The 27,549-nt window shown below is 41.8% G+C and overlaps 1 protein-coding gene across 7 annotated transcripts in view; it reads left to right on the forward strand.

Annotated features, from left to right (window-relative positions):
* LOC307250800 (pleckstrin homology domain-containing family A member 7-like) overlaps positions 1 to 27,549 on the forward strand; it is a 132,851-nt gene that overhangs the window by 89,283 nt on the left and 16,019 nt on the right. For 4 of the 7 annotated variants that reach the window (XM_080028002.1, XM_080028001.1, XM_080028004.1 and 1 more), the window contains 8 exons: positions 4,264 to 4,368; positions 5,942 to 6,014; positions 9,630 to 9,730; positions 19,942 to 20,123; positions 21,900 to 22,487; positions 23,248 to 23,821; positions 25,040 to 25,123; positions 25,992 to 26,207. In XM_080028002.1, the coding sequence (XP_079884128.1) occupies positions 4,264 to 4,368; positions 5,942 to 6,014; positions 9,630 to 9,730; positions 19,942 to 20,123; positions 21,900 to 22,487; positions 23,248 to 23,821; positions 25,040 to 25,123; positions 25,992 to 26,207 (1,923 nt within the window). The remainder of the gene's footprint in view (positions 1 to 4,263; positions 4,369 to 5,941; positions 6,015 to 9,629; positions 9,731 to 19,941; positions 20,124 to 21,899; positions 22,488 to 23,247; positions 23,822 to 25,039; positions 25,124 to 25,991; positions 26,208 to 27,549) is intronic. The other 3 variants (XM_080028003.1, XM_080028005.1, XM_080028007.1) reach the window with 3 other exon arrangements.

Consider the following 27,549-nt stretch of genomic DNA (forward strand, 5'->3'; position numbering starts at 1 on the left):
TCACACATGGGAAAATGTAGGGTTAGGTTTAAAAGGACAGCTGGGCCAAGGGAAGACTGAGGGAGGAAATAAAACCTCATTCATTATATTATAATAGGGATTATTATAATGATAATGATAGAACGCTGGTTCCGTATGGGTGAAGTATTCCTTTAATCAGATTATTGTGGCTGATTTCCGACATCATGACGCTTCCACCACAACATTTCATATAGACAGAATATTCAGAATATGCTGATTGACATGTAAACGGGCATATCCCTGCTGAACATGGAAACACCTTATTTGGACTATTGTCTGAACCGGAGTATGGACCTTCATCAGAATATGCTGCAAGTAAACGTAGTGTCTGACCAGAAGAATCTTGTCTCAAAATAGAACTATGAGTCATTGGTGTCCCCCCCCCTCCTATGCGTATGTAGCAGCAAACCCCCCCATCAAAACCTGAATCCATATTTTGAATGAGTCACACACCAGCTCCGCCGCCGACAAAACATCATAGGAAGCGCAGAGAAAAGATTTCTCCCTAGAGATACTGTACATATCACGATTCTCCTTGGAGCGTGTGTGTGTTCTATGTCTCTGGGTGTGTATTCAGTGATGTGGTGGTGTTCATATAGCCAGTCTGGGATTGATCAAAGTCATTTAAGTTTACCTGCTGTCGTTTCTCAGTTTGCTGTTATGAATGTATGCAGCTTTATATGCCGCCCTCAATATTTAAAATAACCTTTCTACAGTCAAGAAACCTTTAGTGTCCCTTTTATGCGATAATAACCAATACACCCCACAAGACATTAATAGGTTAACCCATTGATGACTATGGCAATCTAGGATGCATGTCCTTAATGCCTGAGGGTTTTCTGAAAAAATAGTACGAATTGTCAAGTCTACCAAAACCTTAATATCTAAGCCTGTGTAGCACATAGAAACATGAAATAAAATACATTTAAAAGTTAAGGTTCACAGGTTTTATTTAAACATGCTCCCTTAGCGCTTACAAACCAACAAATATTTCTAAAAATCGTCAAAATTAGATGAATTAGAAAATTATTAAATATTGTTAATAAATAGATGCAATGTGTTGTGTGATTTTCGTCAGTAGTCTATAGTAGACCTTGATTCTGCGCACCAAACGCCACTAACTGTTCTGTCGCCGACATAGCTGGCGTATTTTTTTTATTATTTTGTTTTATTTTTTTATTTTTTATTTTTTTGATTGACATGATTTTCGGCAAACCACACAACTTTTGGGTGGTCACGTGGTCTTCAAAAATCAACAAAACCCACCTCATGTGTATTTGAACCAATGACAGTGCATTCTATGCTGGGAATGCCATGAAAATTAGATAAAGTAATAATGCTGCGCGACGCAGCATCAGGCAGGAGAGCCAATGTGGCATCGCGCAGCAGCCGTCATCAATGGGTTAAAAGGATTGGGTTGTCAATTGAAATACGAAAAAGATTCCTGAAGAGTAGCGCTACATTACAGTATGTAAAATTCTAATTTTGAAAAGTTGGAACCAAATTTTTTTTGAGCATTCGTACGCAAACAGGAATCCGAGTTCAATTCAATCAAACCTAACAAGGCAGGTGTGAAAGCGCCCCTAAAAAGTAACCAAGTTACCTGTTGGGAGCTGACATATTCTATTACACCCTGCTGCTGTCAATCACTGATCAGATCCACGTGAGAAAAAAATTGGGATTTGATATCTACCCTAGTAAGTACACCTGAACCAGAATTAATTTCCCAAGTCACTCTTGTATAGCTGAGGGATTTGAGCCGGCAACCTCCAGGTCTACTCTACTATACTGAGCTCTATAGGCTTAGAGGTTGTCTGAAAGTGTGTCATTGATGTAACAAATAGCTGATCTACCCAGAGTCACTCACCTACAAAACAGGGTGCTACCTAGCAGCAGGGAACTCAGCCTTTTGCACAAATTACCCTCAGCCTAAAAATAGACCCACAGCATCGCACACACACACACACACACACACACACACACACACACACACACACACACACACACACACGACAGGCAGACACAAGCATATTATACATGCACTCACATATTGTACTGTATATTTACAAAGGTACCCCACTGAGACAGTATTGGAGTCGGTCTGTGTTTTTGCGTCATGCTTGGTCGACCAGCTTCCCTGTAATTAGTCAGCGTGTGTGTGTGTGTGTGTGTGTAGCTGTTTTCCAGCTGCAGATGCCTCTCAGTCCATACACACACACTGATGCAGCAGTCACACCCAATCTTTTATTATAATACCAGTGTGACGAAAGGATAGGGTGTTTGTGAGCGTGTGTGTTTATTTGTGTGTGTGTGTGTGTGTGTGTGTGTGTGTGTGTTGCCGCGTCAGAAGAAGCATTATTTTCCACAGAGGTTTCAGAATAGATGCAGTGTAATGAGATTTCATGAATACGTGCACAGTGTATGTGTTCAAGCAGCAGGCAAGCCCACACGAACACACACACAATAATAATGCAAGAATTTCATGGTTTGCTGTGCGAGACCACTAGCCCCCGTGCATTTCTTCAGTGTGTGTGATGAAAGATGAATTGGCAGAATTATAGCTCAATCTGCTGTCGATATGATTTCACCAATGTTCTTAGCATTAAATTAGCTGTCTCTCACCTTATATATACTGTATTACAATTAGCTGTCCTTTCCCAGGCCTTTTTCAATTTTTCACTTTTTTATAGGACTTCCAATTACTTGATTAATCCAGCAAATGAATCTAAATGAATCTGATTTTTATTTTATTTTATTTGTTATAGAATAATTTGTATCATATTGGATTGTATTTTATGAACCTGTATGTCTAGGTTTTTTCTATCATATGTGTATGTGTTCGTTCAAATCAATTGGGCATTTCTCTGGGACACTGCATTGTCTCCTTGTGTGTGCATTTTGGTCACAGTCATCAAAGCAGAAGTATCCTTGACTTGAAGTGATGTCACAAAAGTAAAACAACAAAGTATAGTGTCTTTCATTTGTGCATTGTTAAAATTTTGCCTTTCTTTTTTTCCTGTTATTTCTTCTGAAGTCTGTTCTCCTTTTTAAATGGTGTGTGTGTGTGTGTGTGTGTGTGTGTGTGTGTCTCCAGTTAAAATACTGCAGTTACCATTTTGCCTCTACAGTATCAGTCCACCCTGTAGAATGATAGCATCCCACAAAATAAAAACCAGCTGCAGCAGAGGTGGCTGTTTCTGCTGCTCAACAATAACAACTCTATTATTATGTAATCCACGAGGCTCTGTTCGTAATGATCTGGTTCTTTCATGAGCTCTTCATAATTACACTTTACTTTTTGCTTACGTGGCACATTCACTAAGGGAATCTGTGCTCAAAAACCTACACAGTTCACAGAGTGGGAGAGAAATGGGGAAGGCAAGAAAAATGGCCTTAAAGATGCTGTGTGTTATAAAGGTGTACTGTATATTGGCGCTGTCATTCAGTGCCAAAAGTTCTAGATTTTACACATAATGAAAACCATACTTATGATTATTATATTCCATTTATACCAAGTCTAATCTGAAAAAAAAAACCGCCAATTACCTTAACACACTGCACCTTTTAATAAACAAAATAAATTGCCTTCAACCTACGCCCTCGCAATCTGACACAGAACCATTTTGAGTTCCTGCCTCAGTCTCTTTGATGGGAGGCGTTCAGGTTCGTCGGCCAGGCTTTTTCAGCAGGTGTTTAGTTTGCCAGTCCAACCGCTACCCTGCAGGTCACAAGCGCTCTTTTCTAACCTCCTACATGATTGTCTGTAGAGGCTTTGTCAATGTCTAACAAAAGCCATAGCAACCACGGCTGACACTGAATTGGGGGTCCAGTGGAAAATGGTTTTGTGCTCAAATAATGGCTGTAATTAGGTAACGACTGGGGCCGCAAAGGAGAGGTACCTGGCTAGAAAGATAATCATGGTGTGGGTGAAGGTCCATTCAGTTATGGTGTAAGGAACACTGAATGGTCTAAAGAGGCACAGACAGATCCGTTTTTTTCTAAATATAAGTTATTGTGACACAAACACACACACACACACACACACACACACACACACACACACACACACACACACACACACACACACACACACACTAATATTCACTGATTTTAACAAATGGCTGATTTCAGACTCTCTCAGTCACTTGTATGCATCTAATACATGTTCTCAACTCATAGTTTATGCTATTTGTGACACTAACAGCTATGAAATGGTGCTGTACTTGTCTGTGTGTGTTCCAGGGTTCCCGGACCATCGGCAAGGTGCACAGCTTTGGAAAGAGAGATCAGGCCATCAAAAGGAATCCCAATATCCCTGTGGTGGTCCGAGGATGGCTGTACAAACAGGTCAGGACACACACACACACACACACACACACACACACACACACACACACACACACACACACACACACACACACACACACACACACACACACACACACACACACACACACACACACACACACACACACTGAAACACACTCATGCCAACATACCTACAAATGTAACACTAACAGACATTTTGACTGTCCTTGCATCGTGACATTCACCTTATTTACTGGACTGCCATTAAAAAAAACACCCACATAGCAAGGTGTACAGTCCTGGTGTGATGCCAGTGGAACAGCAGGCGAAGGCAGGTTGAGGCCTTGTTCTACAGTAAAATAACACCTTAACATTTCCTCCAATGGCCTAGTTTTATTTTGTCTAACACGTCATTACTGGGGAATTCTATTTCTATCTGAAGTCATCCTTAAAATATCTATGGTTGGCCTCGTCCCACAGGGAAACGCATGGCGAGAGTACAAGACAAACAGTGAGTGATCTAGTTAGTGCCAAGCAATTATATTGTAATGGCTGCACACAGAGGCATGTACTCACAGATACAAATGGGCAGGAATGTACAACACATCTAAATGCACAGACACTCAAATGCTCATACAGCCCTACTACAGAGCATTGCAAATAGATTTTAATTAGGAAAAACCTTTAAATAATGTGGACATTTTTAAGACACAATCACATGCACATTAAAGGTGGAGTCAGCGATTCCGGTGAATGCTTGTTGTCAAATTCACTTTTTGTGAAAATCGGTGAATATCTCCTCACGATCAGCTACATGTTGGTATTCTGTGTGCACTGGGAACACAATATGGTGTTAATAGCACAGCATAGGCTCTGTTAACTGGTATGTAAACTAAGGGGGGCCACTGACGCCATAGCAACATGCCTGTTATTTAAATTTTTAAACTTTTTCTAACAGTACTGACAGGTAGTGAATCTTGAATTAATAATTAATTTTTTTTTCAAAATCAATGAATATCTCCAGAATGTTTGACTCCACCTTTTAATACACACATGGTGGTAGCTCCATGGATTTGTTAGCCGATGGAGCCGCACATGTCTGGGTAGTTTTGGGCTGATTTCATCCCCTTCCTCTGTGTGTCCTCTTCCTCTTTAAATAGCACAATTTTCAGCCCGAGAACATGAAGACAAAACGGGCAGTAAAGCAGCGGTGGCAGGCCCAGCGAGCCGGGCAACGACGACAAATGATCACACTCTCTTTCTAGCTCACTCTCTCTCCGCTCGTATACACCTACATTTTGGCTTTCATTACTGTATCCGCTTTGCCTCGCTACTCTTTTCTAGAGCTTGTAATACTCGTCATTTAATGTATGTAATATCTCAGAAAATAAATATAAACGGTCGTGATATGAATTATCCATACATAACGGATGATACCTTATCGTTCTCTTCGTCTCTCTCACTACCCCCTCTTTCTTTTCATTTTTAGAGATACAGTATCTATCTTCATTTTCTTGTTATCTCATCCAATTCCAGGCTACTTCGGGCCTCACTATATTCATTCATTCATTACTTACTCTCTCTCTCTCTCCCTCTCTCTCTCTCCCTATAGGACAGCTCCGGGATGCGCCTATGGAAGAGGAAGTGGTTCGTCTTGGCAGATTTCTGTCTGTTCTACTACAAAGGTGAGTCTTAGTTCAAGAAAAAATGGTTTCACTATGTATAGTCGATTGGAGCTTAGTACGTAGATACAATGGTTGAAATTCCCATTTTACTACCTGTTCTCATTCTTGCCTTATTGTGCTCCTTCAAAGACAACATAATAGAGACACTTTAGAGCACTATGCAATTGAAAGTACCTCAGCAGCCTGTACAATGACCACAGATGACCACAATTAAAATACCTCTCCCACAGATAAAAAATAACCCCTGAATGTTACAAGCTCGTCACATGTGAAATCTGTTACATGACTATTGGACTGTCATTTATTGTACAGGTCTCTTACTGGTGTTAAAAATTAAGCATACCTGTTTGAAACAACGAAAGTGGAATTCACTAATGTTACAGGTATAAACACATATACGTCTAAGTAGTTTAAAAACTGTAGAAAAAATATAATATATTGTCTTGAATACTATTTAAAAAAAGAAGTGTGACTCAAGCAAGGTCCACTTATTATTATTTTTATTTAGCTTTCAACCACATGTTACAGTCTTAATCAGCAAATAAAATCCCCAGTAGTAATTGTTTTACTTCTTTGCTAGCTGTGTCATCAAATACGTAGTTATCTTATAGGCGAATAATATATATATGTTGACTGACTGGCCAATATGACAGATTTATACAAACTGCAAAGGGGGTTAGACCAAGTTTCATTCCATTTGAATTTGAGCTGCACTGCAGTGATGCTGGTTTTTTGGACAAGGGGACTGCGGCTGACAAAGGGAGCCAGTGATTCAATCTGGGCGGGATTTAATCTGATCTTTTCTCAGCGGGGATAAGGGTTCAAACGGACACACACACACACACACACACACACACACACACACACACACACACACACACACACACACACACACACACACACACACACACACACACACACACTCCATCACCATCAGTCCTCCCATCCCCTGGCTGTCTTTATCTGCCTTCTCTTTTCATCTCCATATTCCTAAGAGATCCTTTCGGGACACGCACTCCTCTACCTCCTCACCCCCAAATCAATTTTCTGTCGTTTCTTTTTCTCTCTTTTCTCTCAGTCTCTCTCTCTCTCTCAGTTCAAAGGTTTTTCTACTCAACATGAAAACACCTGATCCGATCTGTCTGCAGCATCACTCACCCCCCGCCCTCCTTCCCCTCCCTTCATCTCTTGTTTACGCACAGACAAACGAAAACCTCCTTGCTTTTCTTATTGTTATTACTTCTATTTGTGTGATGGTTTCTGTCAGGGTGCCAGAGGTCATGTCTGTGTTTTGTTTCCCTTTTTTTTCATTTTTTTTTTAAATGTGGGATATTAAGAAGTATGGTGTTTTTCATATGTTCAGATTAAAAGCATACACATTCTATTTCAAAGGTTTATTCTAGTATTTTTATGACATCATTTTTAGCCAGTAAGTAATACATGAATAGAGATAAATACATAAAAGAAGGACTTTAGCAGTTAGCAACTTGGGTAAGAACTGGATTCATTCAATTAAATCTTAAACATTTATTCTACTAATCAATTTCAAGACAATAATTAGAAATTACTTCGATCCGCCATTAGATTAATTTTACAACATGGCCGCACATTCTCTTGTTTGGGCTTTTCAGATCTCAAGTGTCTTTGTTTTAGAGATGATAGTAATCTGTGTTTCTTTTCGGGTCATAAACTGATGATCAGATAACAAGAGAATTTGAAAGATGACACAATGGACCCCGGGAAATTATAATGGGCATTTTCACTATCTTATAAAGCAAACACATAATTACATCTGCTCTCTCATCAAACTAATTGTAAGTTGCAGCCTCGAAAAAAAAGAATAAGTAATTAAGATACATTTTCTGTGGTCTTGGACTTGTGATCACAGTATTTCTGTCTCTTTTACAGCCAGTGTCACATCAGTTTTATTTATACAACCCAATATCATAAGTTTGCCTCAAGAAGCTTCACAATCGCCAGATCTTTCAACACTCTATCTATCCTTAGAGCCTCAATTCGGATAAGAAAAAACTCCCTTCATCCAAACAGTGACAAATTTCCATTCTTGTGCTGTTCGGATGTTATCTTACTTTACTTGTCACAGTCCACTCTGCTGTGTGTGTGTGTGTGTGTGTGTGTGTGTGTGTGTGTGTGTGTGTGTGTGTGTGTGTGTGTGTGTGTGTGTGTGTGTGTGTGTGTGTGTGTGTGTGTGTGTGTGTGTGTGTGTGTGTGTGTGTGTGTGTGTGTGTGTGTGTGTGTGTGTGTGTGTGTGTGTGTGTGTGTGTGTGTGTGTGTGTGTGTGTGTGTGTGTGTGTGTGTGTGTTCCGGTCAGTGCGACAGACGGGGCAGAGCAGATAAAAAAGACCTCACCGTCTCACCCACCATCTAGGGAATGTCTCCTCCAAAAGCCCTTGAATTATTTTTAACCAATTACCCCTTTATAGTCCAGTGCCCGCCTTATCACCTCTCAAACAAACACACACACACACACACACACACACACACACACACACACATGGGCGCTCACAGGTGCCATGTACACAAATATTTTCGTACCCGTACAACATTCTTTTTTACGATGTGTTAATTGTTGTGTAACACACACACACACACACACACACACACACACACACACACACACACACACACACACACACACACACACACACACACATTCTAGCATGCTGTCACAATGTTCAGTGGGAAACAAATACACTGTAGATACTTATTTATAGATGTGTGAACTAATAAAGATGGGACATATTAGTGACATACATGTGTTTGTGTTTTGTACTTCTGTCTTTGTGAGGACCAGTAGACCTTGAGGGGGAGGATGTTTTTGGAAAGTGATGACATTTTTAACCCTCTTCACTTCTTCCAAGGGTTATTTGAGGGTTAAGACTTGAAGTTTAGCTGGAGGTAAAAGGTTGAGGTCTGGGTTATGTCAAAGTGTGTGTGTGTGTGTGTGTGTGTGTGTGTGTGTGTGTGTGTGTGTGTGTGTGTGTGTGTGTGTGTGTGTGTGTGTGTGTGTGTGTGTGTGTGTGTGTGTGTGTGTGTGTGTGTGTGTGTGTGTGTGTGTGTGTGTGTGTGTGTGTGTGTGTGTGTGTGTGTGTGTGTGTGTGTGTGTGTGTGTGTGTGTGTGTGTGTGTGTGTTCGCTATGATCTCACCATCACCATGTTAACCGGATGGGGCAGACCCAGAGGAATGGCGGCTGGCTGCCAGTTGGACCCTGCCAGCTTTAGCTCTGTGACACTGGTATACCGGAGTCATTTACCGTTTTGGCACAGCAGCACACTGATATGAATGACTGCACATGAGTGTGTGTGTGTGAAGGGGTTATGATAGGGGTGGCAGGCAGTGATGAAATTAGTGGGTGATGAGTGATATTTATTCCCTTGCTTTTTCCCCTTGCCTCCATATCTCTCTTGCTCCTTTTCTCACCCTGATTATCTACTCTCTCTCCCTCTTCCCCTTCTCTCTCTCTCTCCCCCCCTCTCTACCTTCCTCTCTCTCTCCCCTATCTCTGTCTCTCTCTCTCCCTCTCTCTCCCTCCCCCTTCTCACTCTCTCTCTCTCTCTCTCTCTCTCTCTCTCTCTCTCTCTCTCTCTCTCCAGACAGTAGAGAGGAGTCGGTTCTAGGCAGTATTCCGTTGCCCAGCTATATCATTTCACCCGTGGGACCCGAGGACCACATCAGCCGCAAGTATGCCTTCAAGGTACGGGTCACTTTGTTCTACAGACTGCACTATACTGATTCACATCTTTGAATTACTTTGCCTGGTTTAATGTAGTTATTCATGTATTATTGTGGTTTGGAGTGTGTGTGTGTGTGTAAGTGTATAGGCAGTACCTATATTTCTGTGCCATCATTTACAATCATGTAGGTTTGATGTATTTAGAAAAAAATGGCATCGCGATAAGGTCTAGACAAAAACACAACCTTTTTCGTTGGAAGTTTATATTAAAGGTGCTCCGAGGAACTTTCAGATATAGTTCATTCTTGCACTAAAGTGGCAGTGTTTTTACTACGCCAGCTGTAGTTCCTGGGCGAGCGTACCTAATGACAAAAGCATTAAGAAAATCTATATGAAAATAGCATTCTTTGCACTGATGGTCTCGTTTGTTGTTACATGTCATTCATGATCATTAGAGGGAAAATTCAACTTTCAGAAATATTTCAAAGTTCCTCGTGGCACGTTTTAAAGATGCATACTGTTTAAGTAATTACAACTGCAGAATCCTAGAAAACTTTTTTTTTTTACTACTAAGGTTTTATTCCCACTCAAGGCACATACACCTGCTAAAGATACACATACCTGTCATCGTGCTATTCAAATCAATTCTGATGAGACTTTCATAAAAGAAAAGAATAAAAAGTTTTACTTTGTTAAAAACAAGAAAGTCAATGGGATATAATACAGGTTCCTTTCACACACTTATTGTATTGCCAAGCAGCATGTTTGGTGGCATTTGACTCATACCCTCTGAGATATGTATTGTCATGTAGCTAATATTTGAGTCACATAACTTCACCCCTCTCTTTTAGACACACATTTCTGCCTGTGTGGTCCTGACAGCCTTTTATAAGTGGAGGCTCACAACAATGTCAACATGTGATTGAGGTCGTAAACTGAGAAAAAAGACAAACACACAAAGTCAAATTGATCCGTTTTTAATCATTTCCTTTTCAGCAGTTGACTAATTGACGTGGCAAATAGTGGCAACATTAAAAATCATAGACAATCATAGACGTTGAAATGGCTTTTGAAATAGCAGTTAATAAAGCGGATTAATATCACCCTGCAGTTAATTACACACCCACCCAGCCACCCTTCAGCTCTGTGCAGCCGTCACCACCTGTTGTAGTGTTGTCTATTAACCGCTGAATGTCTGTCAGTCACTTTATTGAGACTTACAAGCTCCTCCGGAATGGAATGAAGCTTCTCCATTCCACCAGGGCGCAAGTCTTTTTAAGTCCAATTTGACACGTGTGAAGTTTAATGGGCTGACATGCCATACAGCAACACACACAACTGAAGGCTTGGCCCCACATGTGCATATAGGCCTCCACTGTTATTCATAGATTAAACATATTTATATATGTATTGACAGATGTATATATACAAGGTTTCAAGTTGCATAGACACAGCCATTTGCGTTTGTCATCAATGCATCATCAAGTTTATATTTTGTTTGCCTATAGTGTGTGAACCTTGGGACCAAATGGTCGTATGTTAAATAGATCAGGACACATGAACATGCAGATCTCATGTCTGCAGCAGTCTAGCCATGTCCCCAGATATATCTTTTATTAAGCAAGTGACAGATCCCATTTCTTCACATGGCTTAAAGGTATTTTCTTAACTAAGATTGTTGGTGGCTTCTATCCCAGCCAGTGTCTTTAAATATCTGGCAAGAGTACGGAATCCATATTTTCAATGAACTTGCCCTTACCGAGGTGCTTTGACATTCAAATCAAATCTCCTTCCTCTCTTAGGTTTCAATATAACATCAACTGATTCCAATAGTGTCCAGTGTTGGAGGATATTTAAGCGTAGCCTAGTGCACCTTTAAAACAATGTAATATCCTGCTATACATACTAGCAGGGACCAGTCAGCCAACCAGGTGATCCTGATGTGGTGGGTATTATATTCTGCTTTTTGAGTGTGTGAATGCTCCACCCGTTGACCACCAAAACAGCCTATATAAACGGTTGACTCCCACCAGATGAAAGCAGCCTCCCAACCCTCCACCCTCCACCCCTCTCCTTCCCCCCTATTCACCGAACACTCTTCCCTCTCTTGTTCCAATCTTGGTTGGCTGCCCGACCGGGACTTCCCTCCCTCCCCTGTGAGTGTGTCGCGTCGCCCGCGGTGACAATCCACCCATAAATAGGTATTCTACCCTCTCTCATGTGCTCTCACTCTGCCAGATGTCAACGTCACATTATATCCTTGTTGTTGTCTACTATACCGTCGGTGTGTGGCTTTTTCTCTTGGGTTCCAAACATGACAGAATATACAGCAGCCCCTTTGTATATTCCGCTGTTGGTTTTTTGATGCATGTTTTTTTGAGAATAACGTTTTACTTGTTGTGGCTGACGTGGTTGTGTTGTGGTTTGCTGTCTTATTTGAATTGCCCTTGTGAATTTCTTCCCCTCTCTCTCTCTCTCTCTCTCTGTCAACCTGTCCTCATTAACGCGATATGGATATTTGTATTTTGGCTTCATATGGTGCGTGGGGCTTATATCGTTCATCTATCTATGTGATGTCTCCTCCATCTGTCCACATCGTACCAGCAGCATGCAGTTTTTTTTACTGACAGCGTGTGGGGGGTGGGGGGGGATAACTTGATATTATTTGGAACTCACTTCACCTCACAGTAACACTACCGTTACTACAAAATATTATGTGGAAACTGGAGAGGCAATATTTCACTGTAGTAAATGTGTTTTTTTTTCATAGAAGTTACTGCTAAAGGAACACTGAGGTAGCGATGCCTTTTTTTCGTCAAGTTTCCTAACAGGATTCTTATTTACAAACAGAGTAGATACGCTAGATGTTTTTCTCTAAATGGGAGTCCTCACTGTTATACTGAGACGCCCATTACTGTTGTCCCCATTTGGATGTTTTTGAGTGTAAATTCAATTTCCACGGTTGCAAATCTAGGGGGAATGTACCTTATCAGGAGCTATGCGGTGCACTGGCTGCCGAGGCTTATCTTTATGGGCACAATGACTCTTTAAATAGAGCCGTGACAAAGTGTGTGTGTGTGTGTGTGTGTGTGTGTGTGTGTGTGTGTGTGTGTGTGTGTGTGTGTGTGTGTGTGTGTGTGTGTGTGTGTGTGTGTGTGTGTGTGTGTGTGTGTGTGTGTGTGTGTGTGTGTGTGTGTGTGTGTGTGTGTGTGTGTGTGTGTGTGTGTGTGTGTGTGTGTGTTTGTGAGGGGCTCTCAACAGGAAAATAGCCGACCCTATTGTAAGTTGTAAGCCTTTCTGAGGGCAAGTAGTGTGTGCTCTTTTTCAGTTTGTAGAAGAGAGAGAGACTCAAGGAGAGAGAGAGAGCGAGAGAACACAGAAGGGAGGTGTCGGAAAATAAAAGGGAGGAATAAAGAGAGGAAGGGAAAGGAGGAGAGGAAGGAAGGAAGGAAGTCATGGGCGCTTAGTTACGGCAGAAAGGAATGGTGAAAGGGAATTTTCATATTTTTCCATAAAGCGTCGTTAAGCGGAGAAAACTAATAATCGGTATACAGACACACAGACACACAGACACACAGACACACACACACACACACACACACACACACACACACACACACACACACACACACACACACACACACACACACACACACACACACACACACACACACACACACAAACACACACACCCACATAGATGAAACCAGGCTTATAGCTGTGTATGGATTCAGTGTGTAGGTGTGTCGGTCACGCACTCGGAGCTGAATGACCCACTCAGCATTCCAGTTAAAGAGAGGCAGAGTGGCCCAGTGTTATTTTAGACCGCTCGTGGTGTGTGTTGGATTGTTGGCACTATTGTGTGTGTGTGTGTGTGTGTGTGTGTCTCTGTTGTTTGTGTGTTCTGATGTAAAAATATAATATAGGAATATCAAGGCTGGTGATATGATATGAGATTGGAATGGACATGTGTGTGTAGGGTCTGGTAAAGGTTGCATGGTGGTGCACTTGTGACATTGTTTGCAACCTGAGGTCGTTTGTGGCCTAACAGTATGGTTGAAGTTTCTGTGATTCAGAATAGGGTTTGTATTCCGTTTTATTCAACAAATGAATTACAGTAGAAAGAGTGTGTGTGTGTGTGTGTGTGTGTGTGTGTGTGTGTGTGTGTTCACTGCACGTGCATGCCAATATATCTGCACGTGCCTAAACACCTGACCAGTATTGTAGTCCTCTGTCTCTCATCATAAAGCCTGTCCCATTGTAGTTAAGAGAGCCCATCTGTTAGAGAGCTGATGGTGAGTGAGCTGGCCTGTTAAAACAGCTGCTTTATCAGGATTCTGTTATTCCACAAGATGTTTAGGGTGTTTTATGGATACATCTGCCATCAGTTTTTAAGACGAGTAGTTGTTAACTAGTTTCCATGCCTGTTTTTCGGTCATTAAATGCACCTAAACACATATTTATGCCTGACTGTGAGTGAGCTATGTACAGTGTATAGTCCATGTCTCTTCTTATTGATATTAAAGGTGCATTAAGCAGTTTCAAGGGAGGGGGATTTGTTTACATTTGCAGAGCCTGCAGTCAGTTTACAAAACATATTTTCTCTACACTCTTGAATAATTATATTGTCATTTATAAAAACTAAATTATTTTAAGGAACCTGGAACCAAACATAAGAGTCAATTTTTTTAAAACTTCTAACAGGGTTCAAGGGATCCAATTTCCCTGTGAGTAAAGTTTGTTTATTCAGTTATGAGAATATACCTCAGAAAAATGTTCACTTTTCTCACACATCAAAAGTTGCATAGTACACCTTTAAGTGTGAAAGCGTCTGAAAACTTACATGTGAACCAAACATCCCTCCAGATGATTTCAACTGATCAGGAAGACTTCAATGAAATCACTTCTACAGATTCACACCACTACAGTATGAGTAAAGCTACTGTGTTGTAATACAATATGTCGTAGAGGTTATCAGTCAGAATGAGCTGCTGTACTGTAGTGTTTTAGCCGATGCATAGCCCTGGATCGTATGATTGAAAACCACAAACCGGATCCAAGTTTTCTGCACAGTCAGCAGTACATCTAATGTGGAAATAATTTGAATCTAGAATGTCAGGATAAATAATATGAACTATAGCTTTAAGGAACCTACTTTTTACATAAGGTGAATTTGAAGTTAAATAGACAGACAGACAGACAGACAGACAGACAGACAGACAGACAGACAGACAGACAGACAGACAGACAGACAGACAGACAGACAGACAGACAGGCAGACAGACACCTTATTGACACGTTTGAAGACACTAAATGTAGCATTTTCAACCATCAACGACCACATTCAAATAACTTCTAACATTGCTCTATTCACCTTCACACAGTGTTAGTTAAAGTGACTTGATGCAGTGGCGCCTTCTCTTCATTACTGCCCATTCATCTGAGCTTCACAGTTCAGCCAGTGCACAAGGTTACCTGGGGCTTTGATGAATCAGTTGAGTGGTGGCTGGTGGGGCAATCAACTCGGCACATCTTAAAATATGTAGCGGGTTCAGGGTCAAGTAGATACCTGGCATAGTTAGTGAGCGAGGACATTTTCATTTTGAATATTAGTCCATAGCAGCAGCAGGAGGAGCCAGACATACGCTTGTTTAATTTTAATTTTTCATTTAATTTATTTATTTACGGCTCTCGACCATAGTACATGGCATGGAGCACAACATTCAAATAATAACAAAACAATGGCGCACGGTATGGACGAAAACAAAAACACTACATAAACAATGGTAGGACATTTTTTAGAAAGGCTCCTGTTTTACCAATAACTTTTGGCTTATCTGACCTCAAAAGCAAAATCAATTCAAACATAGATGAATAATTAACATAATATTTCGCCAGGTACTTTTTTCTACAATACATTACATTTATATTCTTACACTTATACAGGACATGGTACTCATCACCAAAACAATTTATCATCACAGAGGTTCAGCAGCTAGACAGACAGTGATCTTTTCAGAAGGGGGGCGGGGGGGGGCTTTATCAAGCTGTTTGGTGGAGGGATGAGGGACTCACTCGTAGCAATTATATTGTTTTGTGTACATGTCTGTGTCTTGTGTTCTGGGGTTCTATTAAGAGATTATAGTAACAGGAATAGAACTGCTGCAGTGCTGACTGTCTATTGTATTATTCATGAACTTGTTTGGTTTGTACAGAATAACCGCACTAGTGGGTTTGGTGTTTTGTCATCACGCTTACAGAGACAAGAAGAAGCCCCCGAATAGCTGAGGAGTCACACTCATTTTCTGACGATACGTAAAGACATGATAGTCAAATATGTTGCCGCCGCAGTGGATCCCACCACACAACACTACACGCTCGACACACACACACACACACACGCACGCACGCACACACACACACACACACACACACACACACACACACACAGTGAGTGAATTATGGAAGGGGAGTTTAATTGCTTCTCATTTGCATGCATCTGTTGTGGAGTGGGTTCTCTCAATGGTCTTCCAATCGCAGACAGCGAAACACTGAATCAAGGAAAGCAGGCAGGAAGGAAAAAGGGGAAAGTAGGACCTTTTATATAGCTGCTGCTGTGCTCAATGGAGTACAACTCACTCTAAACAGGGGCTCTAATAACCCCAATTTCACAGCAGGGACATCTTTAGCAAGGATAGAAAAAACACTTAGACACTAATAATAAAAAAAACAGTTGTTTAATGAGGGAACTGTTCCTTTAATTTCTTCACCAGGGGTGTTTTTTTTTTAAATGCTTAAATAGACAGCTTTGGAGAGACGGAGATAAAATAGAGCAGAGAGGGGAATGTCATGCAGAGAATCAGGCCGTATTCGAACCTGTGGTCTGCTGCTTCAGAGGACTGAGCCTCTATGTGGTGGGGGGGGGGGGAGGGGGGTCTAACCACTACACCACGAGCGCCCCCCCCCTCACCAGTTGTGTTGTTTGATGTTTTATTTTGCTAACCCCTATGAATAGCTGAGCCAATTAAAATATCAATGACCTTCATGTTGAGTATCTTCAGCAACACTGCTTAAAATGAGTTCAGCTGCAGGAATATTTTCCAACTATATGAATTATCGAACAGTGAACATCTTGGTGTCAGGTTTTTATCAAGGCTTCTTCTTCTCTCTCTCTCTCTCTCTGGACTCGTAACGCTCAATACATTTTCAAGCAGAAATCCAGAGTAGGAGAAGCAAAGATACCAGCTTCTGTACTGATGGTATACTCTCAGTAGACCGATGTGCAGTGAAGCCAGCAGACAGAAATATGTTGATTATTCGATAAAGAAACATGCTGATGATATAGAAGAAAGCAAGTCCTCCTTTGCTTTGCTTTTCTTACTGTATTACTGCCCTGTCTGACAGAATAATCCTGCTTTGAGTAAAACTAATTCTACTGTAAAGTATGTTCTCTGGGACACAGGGAAAGGCACTGATGTTGTTAGATGTATTGGTTCTTAGAATTATCAGTTAAGGTTGTGTTGATTTGACTTTTTAGCCACATGTAGGCAGGGGATCAAGACATAAATATAAAATGGGGCGACTGTGGCTCAGTTGGTAGACCGGGTTGGCCGATGATCAAAGGGTTGGAGGTTCGATCCCCGCCCTGCCACCTGTTTCATAGTTGTTGTGTCCTTGGGCAAGACACTTCACCCACCTTGCCTAGTGTGAATGTCGATAGTTAGCCTGCTATCGGTGTATGAATGTGTGTGTGAATGGTAACGTGGGAAAGGAAAACAGGTCTCCCTTCAGGGCTGTACAGTGCGACAGTTTTGATCGCATTTGCTACTGAAATTGATCACGTGCGATGATGAATACGAACCCATTAGCACTCGTGCGACAGCTTGCTAATGAGGAGAGGCTGTCTTTGAAACACAGAGGAGAGATGCACAACACTGCTTAGAGGGCTCTACATTAACACTGCGGGTAAATGAGTCTTAGGCAAGTAAGTTATTGAGTCCACCCTCCACTTTGGCTGGTGAAAGATGTGTGCTCGGGATCTGTGCGGGTGCAGCGATTCTAGGTATAAAAACTTCACCAACGGCAATTACCGGAAGGAGACGGCACATTACCGCAGTTAAGTTAGCTCGTGTACAAACAGAACATTTCCTGTGCGCCTTCACATTAAAAGCCTGTTATTAGCCAAACGTGAGTTGACTTTTATTTTGAAGCCGGTAAGAACAGGAAGTTAGCGCTTTTTTCTAGCTTGAAAGGCAACTCATTCAGCTGCAGAGAGCAGTCAACAGTAGCCTAGTCTATTTACAAAGTTTTAAATAAGCCACTGAAAAGCTACTCCCAACACATTCACAACAACCTATTTAATTTATCCTAAATTGTACCAATATGTATACTTATTTATTTAATAGGCTATGTTTAATGTTTTAAAGTTTGGTTTTAATTAACAGAAGGACATTATAATAATAATTCTGAATCAGCAAAAAATTGCAATTGGCAGGTTAGATTCTTTTTTCTAAATTGCAATCAGTGCACCCCTATTCATTTTTCTACAATTATTACTGCACACACTAGGATATCATATTAATTGTGAATCTCAAATGAGACCAGGATGACATGCTCAAAGGTAATTAGAGCAAAATGCAAGGGTTAAGGTTATGCAAGTTTTCAATCATAGCCTACTTTGTGTGCTACCAAATTTATTTTTGTGCTACTGAATTTTTTTGCTTGCTAGCACCAGTGCTACCACCTGAAAAAATAAGCGTACAGCCCTGCCCTTGCAAAAGAGTCTTCGGTCTCAATGGGATTTACCTGTATAAATAAAGGTAAAAAAAATACATTTAGATATTAATACCTTTTTATAAACGTTGGTTTGGTTATTTTTACATCTACTCGACAATGAGTAACATTAACATTTATTTGAAGGCCAACTGAGTTAAGTTAGGTAAAGTTTTCTTTATAAGTCAATGTACACGAGGCACATTGAATTTCATCTTTTTCGCATATCTCCTCTCAAGTTACCACACTTCAGAGGGGGTCAGAGCGCAGGGTCATAGTACAGTACCCCTGGAGCAGTTTGGGGCTGAGTGCCTTGCTCAAGTGGTAGAAATGGTGCAGGGCACCGTAGATGTAATACCAGACACCACTAGTTTTTCAAAGAACACCCTCCTGTCCGGTGCCGGGGATCAGACCAGCGACATCATGGTTTCTGGGCGGCCCCTCTTCCTTCCAGGCCATCTTAACACTGAGCTTTCTTGCTAAAATTCAATGAATAATCTAATAATAAGTAGATAATGTGTGGCTGCCTTGATACATTGGAAACAGAAGTTCTTCAACAGCTTCCTCAGACTACAGTTTAATTTATGGAGTATGTGTCTCACCTTATGTTTGCTCTACTTGAGATGGATTGAAAAAGTTCTGTTCTCCATAATTCTTTTGCTATTCGACACACTGCGTCTTTAAATCCTTCCCAGCTGTACTCTCGACTGTCACACGCCGACAGCGCTGTATTAGATCAGCCGACTAATAGCCTTTTTAGTGCGCATACAAAGAAATATCCATCTTAAAGCTGAATTATGCCTGTCATAAGCTCAGCTCTTAAATCACAGCGTACTCTTACCTTGTCTAATCTAATCAGGTTTGCATTTCACGCTGCGTCTTTGCAGAGCTACTTTTTTTTATTACCAGACTCCTGTGATTGATGTTACTAGCTTTTTTTGGTACTGTTGAATATATACTGTATAATAGGGATGAATGGCAATACTTATTTTTACAATAGTTATGCCAATAACTATAATAGCGAACATAGATGACAATCTATTAGATTATCTATTACTTTTTAAACACATTATTTGCTCTTTTCTTTTCCTAGTAAGGTTTTTAAAGCTGTAATAGGACAGAAAACAGGTTTGTGAGGGGACTTTGGAGTTCTTTTATTCGGATACTCACATTTTCTATATTCTCTATTGTACAGAAGAATCTATCCTCCTCATTGGTCAAAAGTTGTGGCTGTGTTAGTCGTAACTGGCTGGCTTTTTTTTTGTCTGTGTTCTTCTATTGTGTGGTGTCCTTCATTGGCTCTCTCTGTATTGGTCGCTCGCTATTGGTCGGTTTGCTTATGTGGCTTTTTGATGTTGTTTCTCTACAGCATGACTCCTTTCCCCCCTCTGTCTCTTTGACCAAGGCTCATCTAACGGCCTTGACTCTGACCCCGCCTCTCCTCTCCTCTCCTCCCATAGGCTAACCACACCGGTATGCGCTCGTACATTTACAAGCAGAGCTCTGTGATTGGCTCTCAGGCGGAGCACACGGGGATGCGGACGTATTACTTCAGCGCAGACACACAGGAGGACATGAACACCTGGCTGAGGGCCATGAACCAGGCCACGCTGATGCACAACAACGGCAACACACTCATCGGGTAGGGCTGAGCACACATGCACACAGACACATGCACGCATTCATTCACACATACACACACACACACACACACACACACACACACACACACACACACACACGCGCGCACACAAATAAACAGACACACAAATAAACACACACAAACACATAAACACACACATTCTTACACACACACACACACACACACACACATTCTTACACAAATAAACACACACAAACACATAAACACACACATTCTTACACACACACACACACACACACACATTCATCATCATCATTCATTGCTCTTACTCAGGCAACTGTATAATGCCAGCAACATACTGAAGAGTATATGACTGCATTCTGTCACTATCTATTTAGTACGAATGCAGACGAAACTGTAAACTTTTTTTCAGCGCAGTAGGTTCCTGATCATTACTTTTTCATTTTACTACTGGCAGAACATTGATTCCTCCACCTCACGACATGAGCTCCCCCCTGTGCTTGCTGCCAGTATGTTTTACATCTTATCAGTATGATGTTTCTCATGTTGCTCAAAACAAAAGCTTTTGTATTTTCTATTAAGAAAAATTAAGTAAGTTAGGTGTATTTTATGTCCCCTCCCTTATTGGGATTACACTGGGAATCACTAGTGTACTCAACAGACCTGACTGGAAACATACATACACATGCTCTGTTATTCCGTCCAAACAGACTTTTAACACACACCTACTGTACTTATCACCATACAATTTTCAATCAGTCCATCTTCTGTGCCAATCATATGTATATTGTTTTCACTCTATATCCTGTATAAACCACTGACATTTCACCTATATTCTGAATGCTCAAGTGTCCTTAATAATCTAACTATCTCTATTGTTTATGATGCGCTGGAGACAAAACCCATAAAACATATGTTTATGTGACAATATGACTGTGAATATGTGTTAATCCACTCACTGTTGGCGAAAGCTCAAGTTGTTAAATCCTACAAATAGATACTTTCTGTGTTGCCATTTGTTTGTCTATTTTGTCAATACAGATGGCACTGATTACTGGGAAGACATCCCACTTCCACTCAATCTGTAGCATGTAAACATGGAGTTTGTTTTGCCTTCAGAGAGGACATTCTGATGTTGTGAAATGTTGCGTTTTTCACTAGCAGACGCTTCCTCCATTTATTATTCATGTGTGTGTATGGAGGGCGGTGGCACAGACAAATTCATCCCATCATTCAAAGGCTAACTCAGAGACTTGTATCTCCCACTCCCTAATTTTTGGAAAGGGACAGACAACAGGAGGACTTCACTGGTTGTTAAAATGACAGAAGGCTAACCTAGATGCACAGCTCATACTTTTTAAAAATTAATGTTCACTTTTTTTTCTCTTTTTTTATACACTGAATGGAGCATTGCCAGCAACGCACCACTCTTAAACTTAAAAGATAATGACTTTAATGCTCCATTTAACTCAATCTAATCAGGAGGAACCAGTCATCACAGTGCTCATTTGTATTGGATATATGCAGAGACAAGCTGCTGGCAGGGGGCTTGTTGATGTAAGAGGCTGGTTAATTAATTCTCTAAAAAGTAAACTTTGGTGTGCGCGGTCTATTGAATTTCAGAGACCTGACTATTTCCCTAGTGAATTTGAGCTGTAATTGTTGATTCAATTCTTTGCTCGTCATCCACACTCCCCGCAGTGTTGAAAAAGAAAGCCACACAAAGGTATAATTGTGTTAAAGGATAACATTCAAACATTCATCCATGTTTATTTTAATCTCTCCTCTTTCCAGACCGTCTGACCCGCTAGAGAAGGTGAACATGTTGCCGCATCACACCGTCCTGCAGACCAACCACGTGAACCACCACAGAACCACCAAGACCCCGGACTCTGAGAACTCTCAACCCGCCATCCATGAGGTTCTCCTGGAGCCCATCCACCACCAGCGAGACACAGTGGATCACAGCAGCTTCTACAAGGGTTCTCCTGCCAACACCATGTCTCTAGAGCACACCCCCATAGGCAGCGGGGCAGCCCTGGAGATGGACACACACACTTCCCTCCCCTCCAACCCCGCACCCTCTGCCCTGCCGCAGTTATTAGACAACGTTTCAGCCTCTGCGCCCGTGTCTAGGGTTCCGTCTCGGGCGCCGTCGCGAGCCGCCTCTACCCTGCCCACCAGTGTGTGTACGAGGAACGGGCTGGTCCACACACCCAGCCCCATCCTGGAGCCTAACGGGATAGCGGCCGGGACGTACCAGAGGGCCCCAGCCAACTCCGCAACGCTGCCCCCTACTGACACACACAAGCAGGTGCACAGGAGGAGCGCACTGGAGCAAGTGGAGCAGTGGGTCCAAGTGCAGAAGGCTGACCAGAAAGGGTATGTAGTCTATGTATTATTCTGTTGAAATCCAAAATTATTATTTATTGGTGTGTTGTATATGAATACACATGATTTCAAACAATATATTAAAACTGTTTATTTTTTTCAATATTAAATGTTTAAATTTGAATATTTTTGGAGAGATTTTGAATTAGTTATGCAGCATATACTGTACAGACAGGGTAGATTACCACCACAACAAGTCGACCAAATAAAAGAAATACTTTTTGTTTGATAAGTGCTATAGAATAAATATCTAAATACATCTTCACCTCATCACCATATTGTAGAGAGACTTGAGGCAGTGGTGGATGATGCCATCTTTAGTAACTTGCTTCTTGTCTTTGAAGACCATCATCATTCAAATAAATTCTCCGAGCAGAAAGGGAAAGACGGATCGTTTCAACCTAGATTTTAGATGCAAAATACACCTTAACTACACACTGCACCTTTAATGATACTATTAATTTTAAGATGCTCTGAGGAACATTCAGTTTGTGTTAATTCTTGCAACCCCTTTGGACAAAAGCGGTATTGTTTTCACTACGCCAGCTGTTGTTCCTTGGTGAGCGTACCCATGACAAAGACATTAAGAAAAACTATATATAAAATAGCATTCTTTGCTTTATGATCATCACAGGAAAAATTAGACTGTTTCAGAAATATTTCAAAGTTCCTCGTAGCGACTTTAAATGAAATCAGTATAAACTCAGTGAAAAAACTCCCTATATGTCCCTGGCTGTTCCTTCCTCCACAGCCCCCCATCCAGAGAGAACACGCTCCCCCGTCGCACACCGCCCACCCAGCACAAGTTCACCTCCACGGACACGTACCAAACGCTGCCCAAGACGCCGCGCCACAGCCCGGTGCCCGCGCGGCTCGGAGAGTACAAGTACGCCCAGGACCGCCTCAGTCACTTCCGTCTGACCCCTAACCCAGACCAACAGCAGCAGCAGGCGGGCTCGGGCCCCAACACCGTCTGGCAGCTGTACGAGTGGCAGCAGCGCCACCAGTACCGCCACGGCAGCCCCACGGCTCCAATCTACACCCCGGCCCCGGACTATCCTTTTGGGCCGCGCCCGCCCTCCACGGTGCCCCCATCCTCCGCGGGACACAAGCCGGACGGTCCCCCTCGCTGCGTGTCGGTCCCTCCTACGGCAGCAGATATCCCTCCGCCGAGGCCTCCACCGGGGCACAGCAGAACTCTGTCCCCAGCACGCAGGCCTCACACGCCGGCCGGACGGGTGACGGTGAGGCCCGCGGGGGATAGGTCGACCCTGGATATACCATTCACTGTTTCCCCACGCAGGTCCAAATCTCAGATGCTCAAGGTAAAAATTATTAATTTTAAAATCTGTCATCCTTCCTGCAAATATGTGGTGCATAAAAACTGAAACCTGCTTGTCCATGTTTAGTTTTGACACTGGGGACAGAAACAAGACCTGTCTAAAATCAAGAAGGCGGTTGTTTTTGACATCACATTTATATTTTTGATTAACACCTTTTATCCCAAACACCTTAAATTGACAGTAAACCCAAATTGATAGCCTCGAAAACACTCAATCAACTGAAACATATTCAAGTCAAGTGTCCCCAAATATTTAACCAAATAATAAGATAAATAGAGAAGTAATACAGAAGAAAGGCTGTGATGTATGAATGATACTGTAATGCTAGCATGATGTATACATGTGGATGATTAGACATTACATTTAGTGCTATTTGGATGAAAACACATTATTCACTGCACTCTGTTGGTTGGATGGTATGAAATTGATTCCACGGTTAAGTTTTTTTTGTACTTTTTCCAAAGCTTGGACCATTAAGGCTTTTTTTCCCTCCACTGTCAAGTGCAAAGCATCAAATGGAAGAGTTTTTCACCCATAACAATGTCACTCACTTTGACAGTGTGGGCGGATGTTGGCACTGTGCTTCACTGAACAGAATAATTGTTTTAGTGCCTTGGGGCACAATGGCAGATATATCCTCAAGGCTTTCACTCGGTTAAATTACCTCAACTGTTTCAGCAATCAGTCAAAGAAAAAGAACAGTTAACAGTTGTTAGTCTATTTTAAATATATCCCTACACAATAAACCATATACTATATTAAATAATAAATATATAAATGTCTGACTACATTTGTCATCTTTTTGGAATTTATGCAACTGATTTTGCACATCATATCTTCGAAGAGTGATATTTCAAGTGAGTGAAGAAAACACACAATTATGTAAATCTACGCCCACTCTCTCACAACCACAAGCAGCGCAATATCTGGCCCAGAGACAATAAAACAATATTGTGTTTTGTTATCAAGGTCATGTGAAATATTCTGTTGAAACAAGAATGGAAGCCTTTGGTGGTATGGATCTTGCTGTTGTGTTTTAAACTAGATTTCTTCACTACTTTAATTAGTTCCTTTCTGTGTAGGTGGACTGTCTTCATTCTGTAATTGCAAATAACACACATTGTCCCTATGTAGAGATGTATATTTTATTTTATAAATGCAAAGCTGGGACTATAACATGTGTTAACTGTGTGTTGTCAGGCTGCTACTATCGAGAGACGGTCAATGCCTTCGTCTGGCTACATCACACACACAGTCAGCGCACCGAGCCTCCATGGGAAAACTGTACGTATTGCAAATAAAAACATACTCCAAATATGAGTATTCTAACATACATTACATGAGGCTGTATCACTGTATTTTTCACTATATTAAAGTTGGAGCAGCAGCATTGACTTTCAAAGGCTTGTTATTTAAGGCTGTATTGGTAGAGATGTGTAATTCCCTGTTGCAGTTTGCTTCCAGGGTCCAGTAATATGTTCCTTAAAGAAATCAGTCACTAGAAGTGCATTCAATCCCCGCTGCAAGATTTCAATGACAGATTCATAAGCCTTTTTGTCGCCACAGGCCTCTTGGCTGTTGCTATCATTTGGGAGGCATTGCATATCATGTGCCTTTTAATTAACTATCCTCTAATCCTCCTAAATTTAGCTGCTGTTCTGCTTGTTCAATTTGGCCATCCGCCGGTCACACAACAAAGTGACTGGCTTCTAGCACTGTGGGAATGCAAAGGTTTTGCGTTTTGGTGTGGTGCCAGTTTTAAAGGAATAGTCCAATTTTATTTTATTTTTTTAGCCTGTTGCCTCAATCTCGGGTTCAAGAAAAGAGCGACAGAAGCCATCAGTTTAACTGTGCATATTTGAAGAAGACATGGACGAAGATCGCTCATCGCTAGTTAGCTTAGCTCAAATGCTGGTATTCAATGAGAATTATTAGCCTGCCTCCACCGACAGTAAGAAGATACACTTTTCAACATAACTAAACGGTCCGGTGTGCTTGTTGGGACTTGTTTAGTTACAATTTGTTATGCTCAAACCACGCACCGCTGAAGGAATGGTTTCTGTTGCTTTGTCTTAAACCCAAAATGAGGCAACAAGTTAAAAAATAAATACATTTGAACTATTCCTTTAACGTCCTGTGTGGTGCGTGGCAGCCCGAGGAGCTCACCCTGTTCCTCATTCAGCTGCGCCGGCACCAGGCCAAGATGGCGTCCGCCCGTCAGCACACGTTAGCCCAGATCTACCGGCACAACGGCCCCCCAGAGCCCTACCACCTCCTCCCCTCGACCACCACTAGCTCCAGCCCTTCCTCTGTCTCTCCCCTCGGACACATGGGGCTCTCAGCCACCCTGGGCCCTTGTAACCTCCAGGTGGGGGCCGTCCGCACCGTCCGCGGCATGCCTACCTGCCCGCCTGCCCCTCATTCAACATGGGCTGCTAGAGGTTGCCACTTAGTGTTACATATTTGGCGGGCTGTATTACTCTTAAGTGAGATCTAAAACAATACGCATAGAAAAGCGTTTAAGTTTCAACACGTAAATGTTTCATGTGTTCGGCATCGGCGATAGACAGACTAGACCTAATTATAGCTATATTTTACTAAAAAAATCACAGTCATATTCAACAGTGTTTCTAGCTGTTGAGCTTCAAGAGATTACGCAATTGTCGAGAATTATTGTTAACTGATCAGCAAAGGAGGGCAAATTAATAGGATTTCAGTACATTTTGGGTAATCCCAGTTTTTAACAGCGGACACACCTCTAGCCTCTAGTCTAGCAATTTGAGTATTATCATCTACTTTAACTGGGACGTACAGCTGAGTATCATCCACGTAGCGTAGGAAATAAATTCCGTAGCTGTGTATTATTTTGCCCATGGGTGAGTATATAGAGAGAATAGCAGAGGGCCAGGGATAGAGCCTTGGGGTACTCCATATTTCACTTTCGGAGAGTATGAATGTATTATTGTTGTAGGAGACACACAGAGTTCTTCTGGATAGATAGGATGTCAGCCAGACATGGGATAGTCCAGTAAGTCCAGTGAATGTTAAATAGTGCTGAAAAATAACCCGGATGATCTAGGATAAACAAACACGTACCAAAAAAAAAAAGAAGTGTTTAAAACAACAGCAGCATTAATAGCCAAGTCTCCAGTACACCAGTGGCAACCCCTACCCAGAATCCCCCTACCGTGCTTTAGTGGTGTGACATCATCGGACATGGTTCATCTGTGTGCGCGTTGGCCCGGCTACCATCATAGCACCATCCTCCTCTCTTTCCATGTGCTGTTCTCTGGCTGGTCCGTTTCCATGTTGTGCATCATGTCGTGCTGCTAACCTCTCAACGTCCAGCAAAGCCGTTCCATTGCTTTTGGCTTACTGGCTGCCTTGTGGATGTGTTGGTTCATTTGGTCTTCTGATCAAGTCCATCTTTACATTTTTGTGTTGTGAGCTGAAGAAAAAAAGGCTGATGTTTGATGATGCAATGTCTTGTGATCTGCTGCTTGTAATGGATCTGGTTTGTGTGCTGGTAATATAAATGAACTAATTTGTTCCGTGTGTGTGTGTGTGTGTGTGTGCGTGTGCGCGCGTATGTACGGCTGCGATGCATGTCGGCCACGGACACATAACAGCAGTTCACACTTCATAATCGACACACACGCAAATGAAAATGACATCCATATTATATGAATTATCAGTTAAACTCAGATTGT

The sequence above is a fragment of the Ammodytes marinus genome (genome assembly GCF_949987685.1).
Source record: "Ammodytes marinus genome assembly, chromosome: 5".
NCBI classification, from domain to species: domain Eukaryota; kingdom Metazoa; phylum Chordata; class Actinopteri; order Uranoscopiformes; family Ammodytidae; genus Ammodytes; species Ammodytes marinus.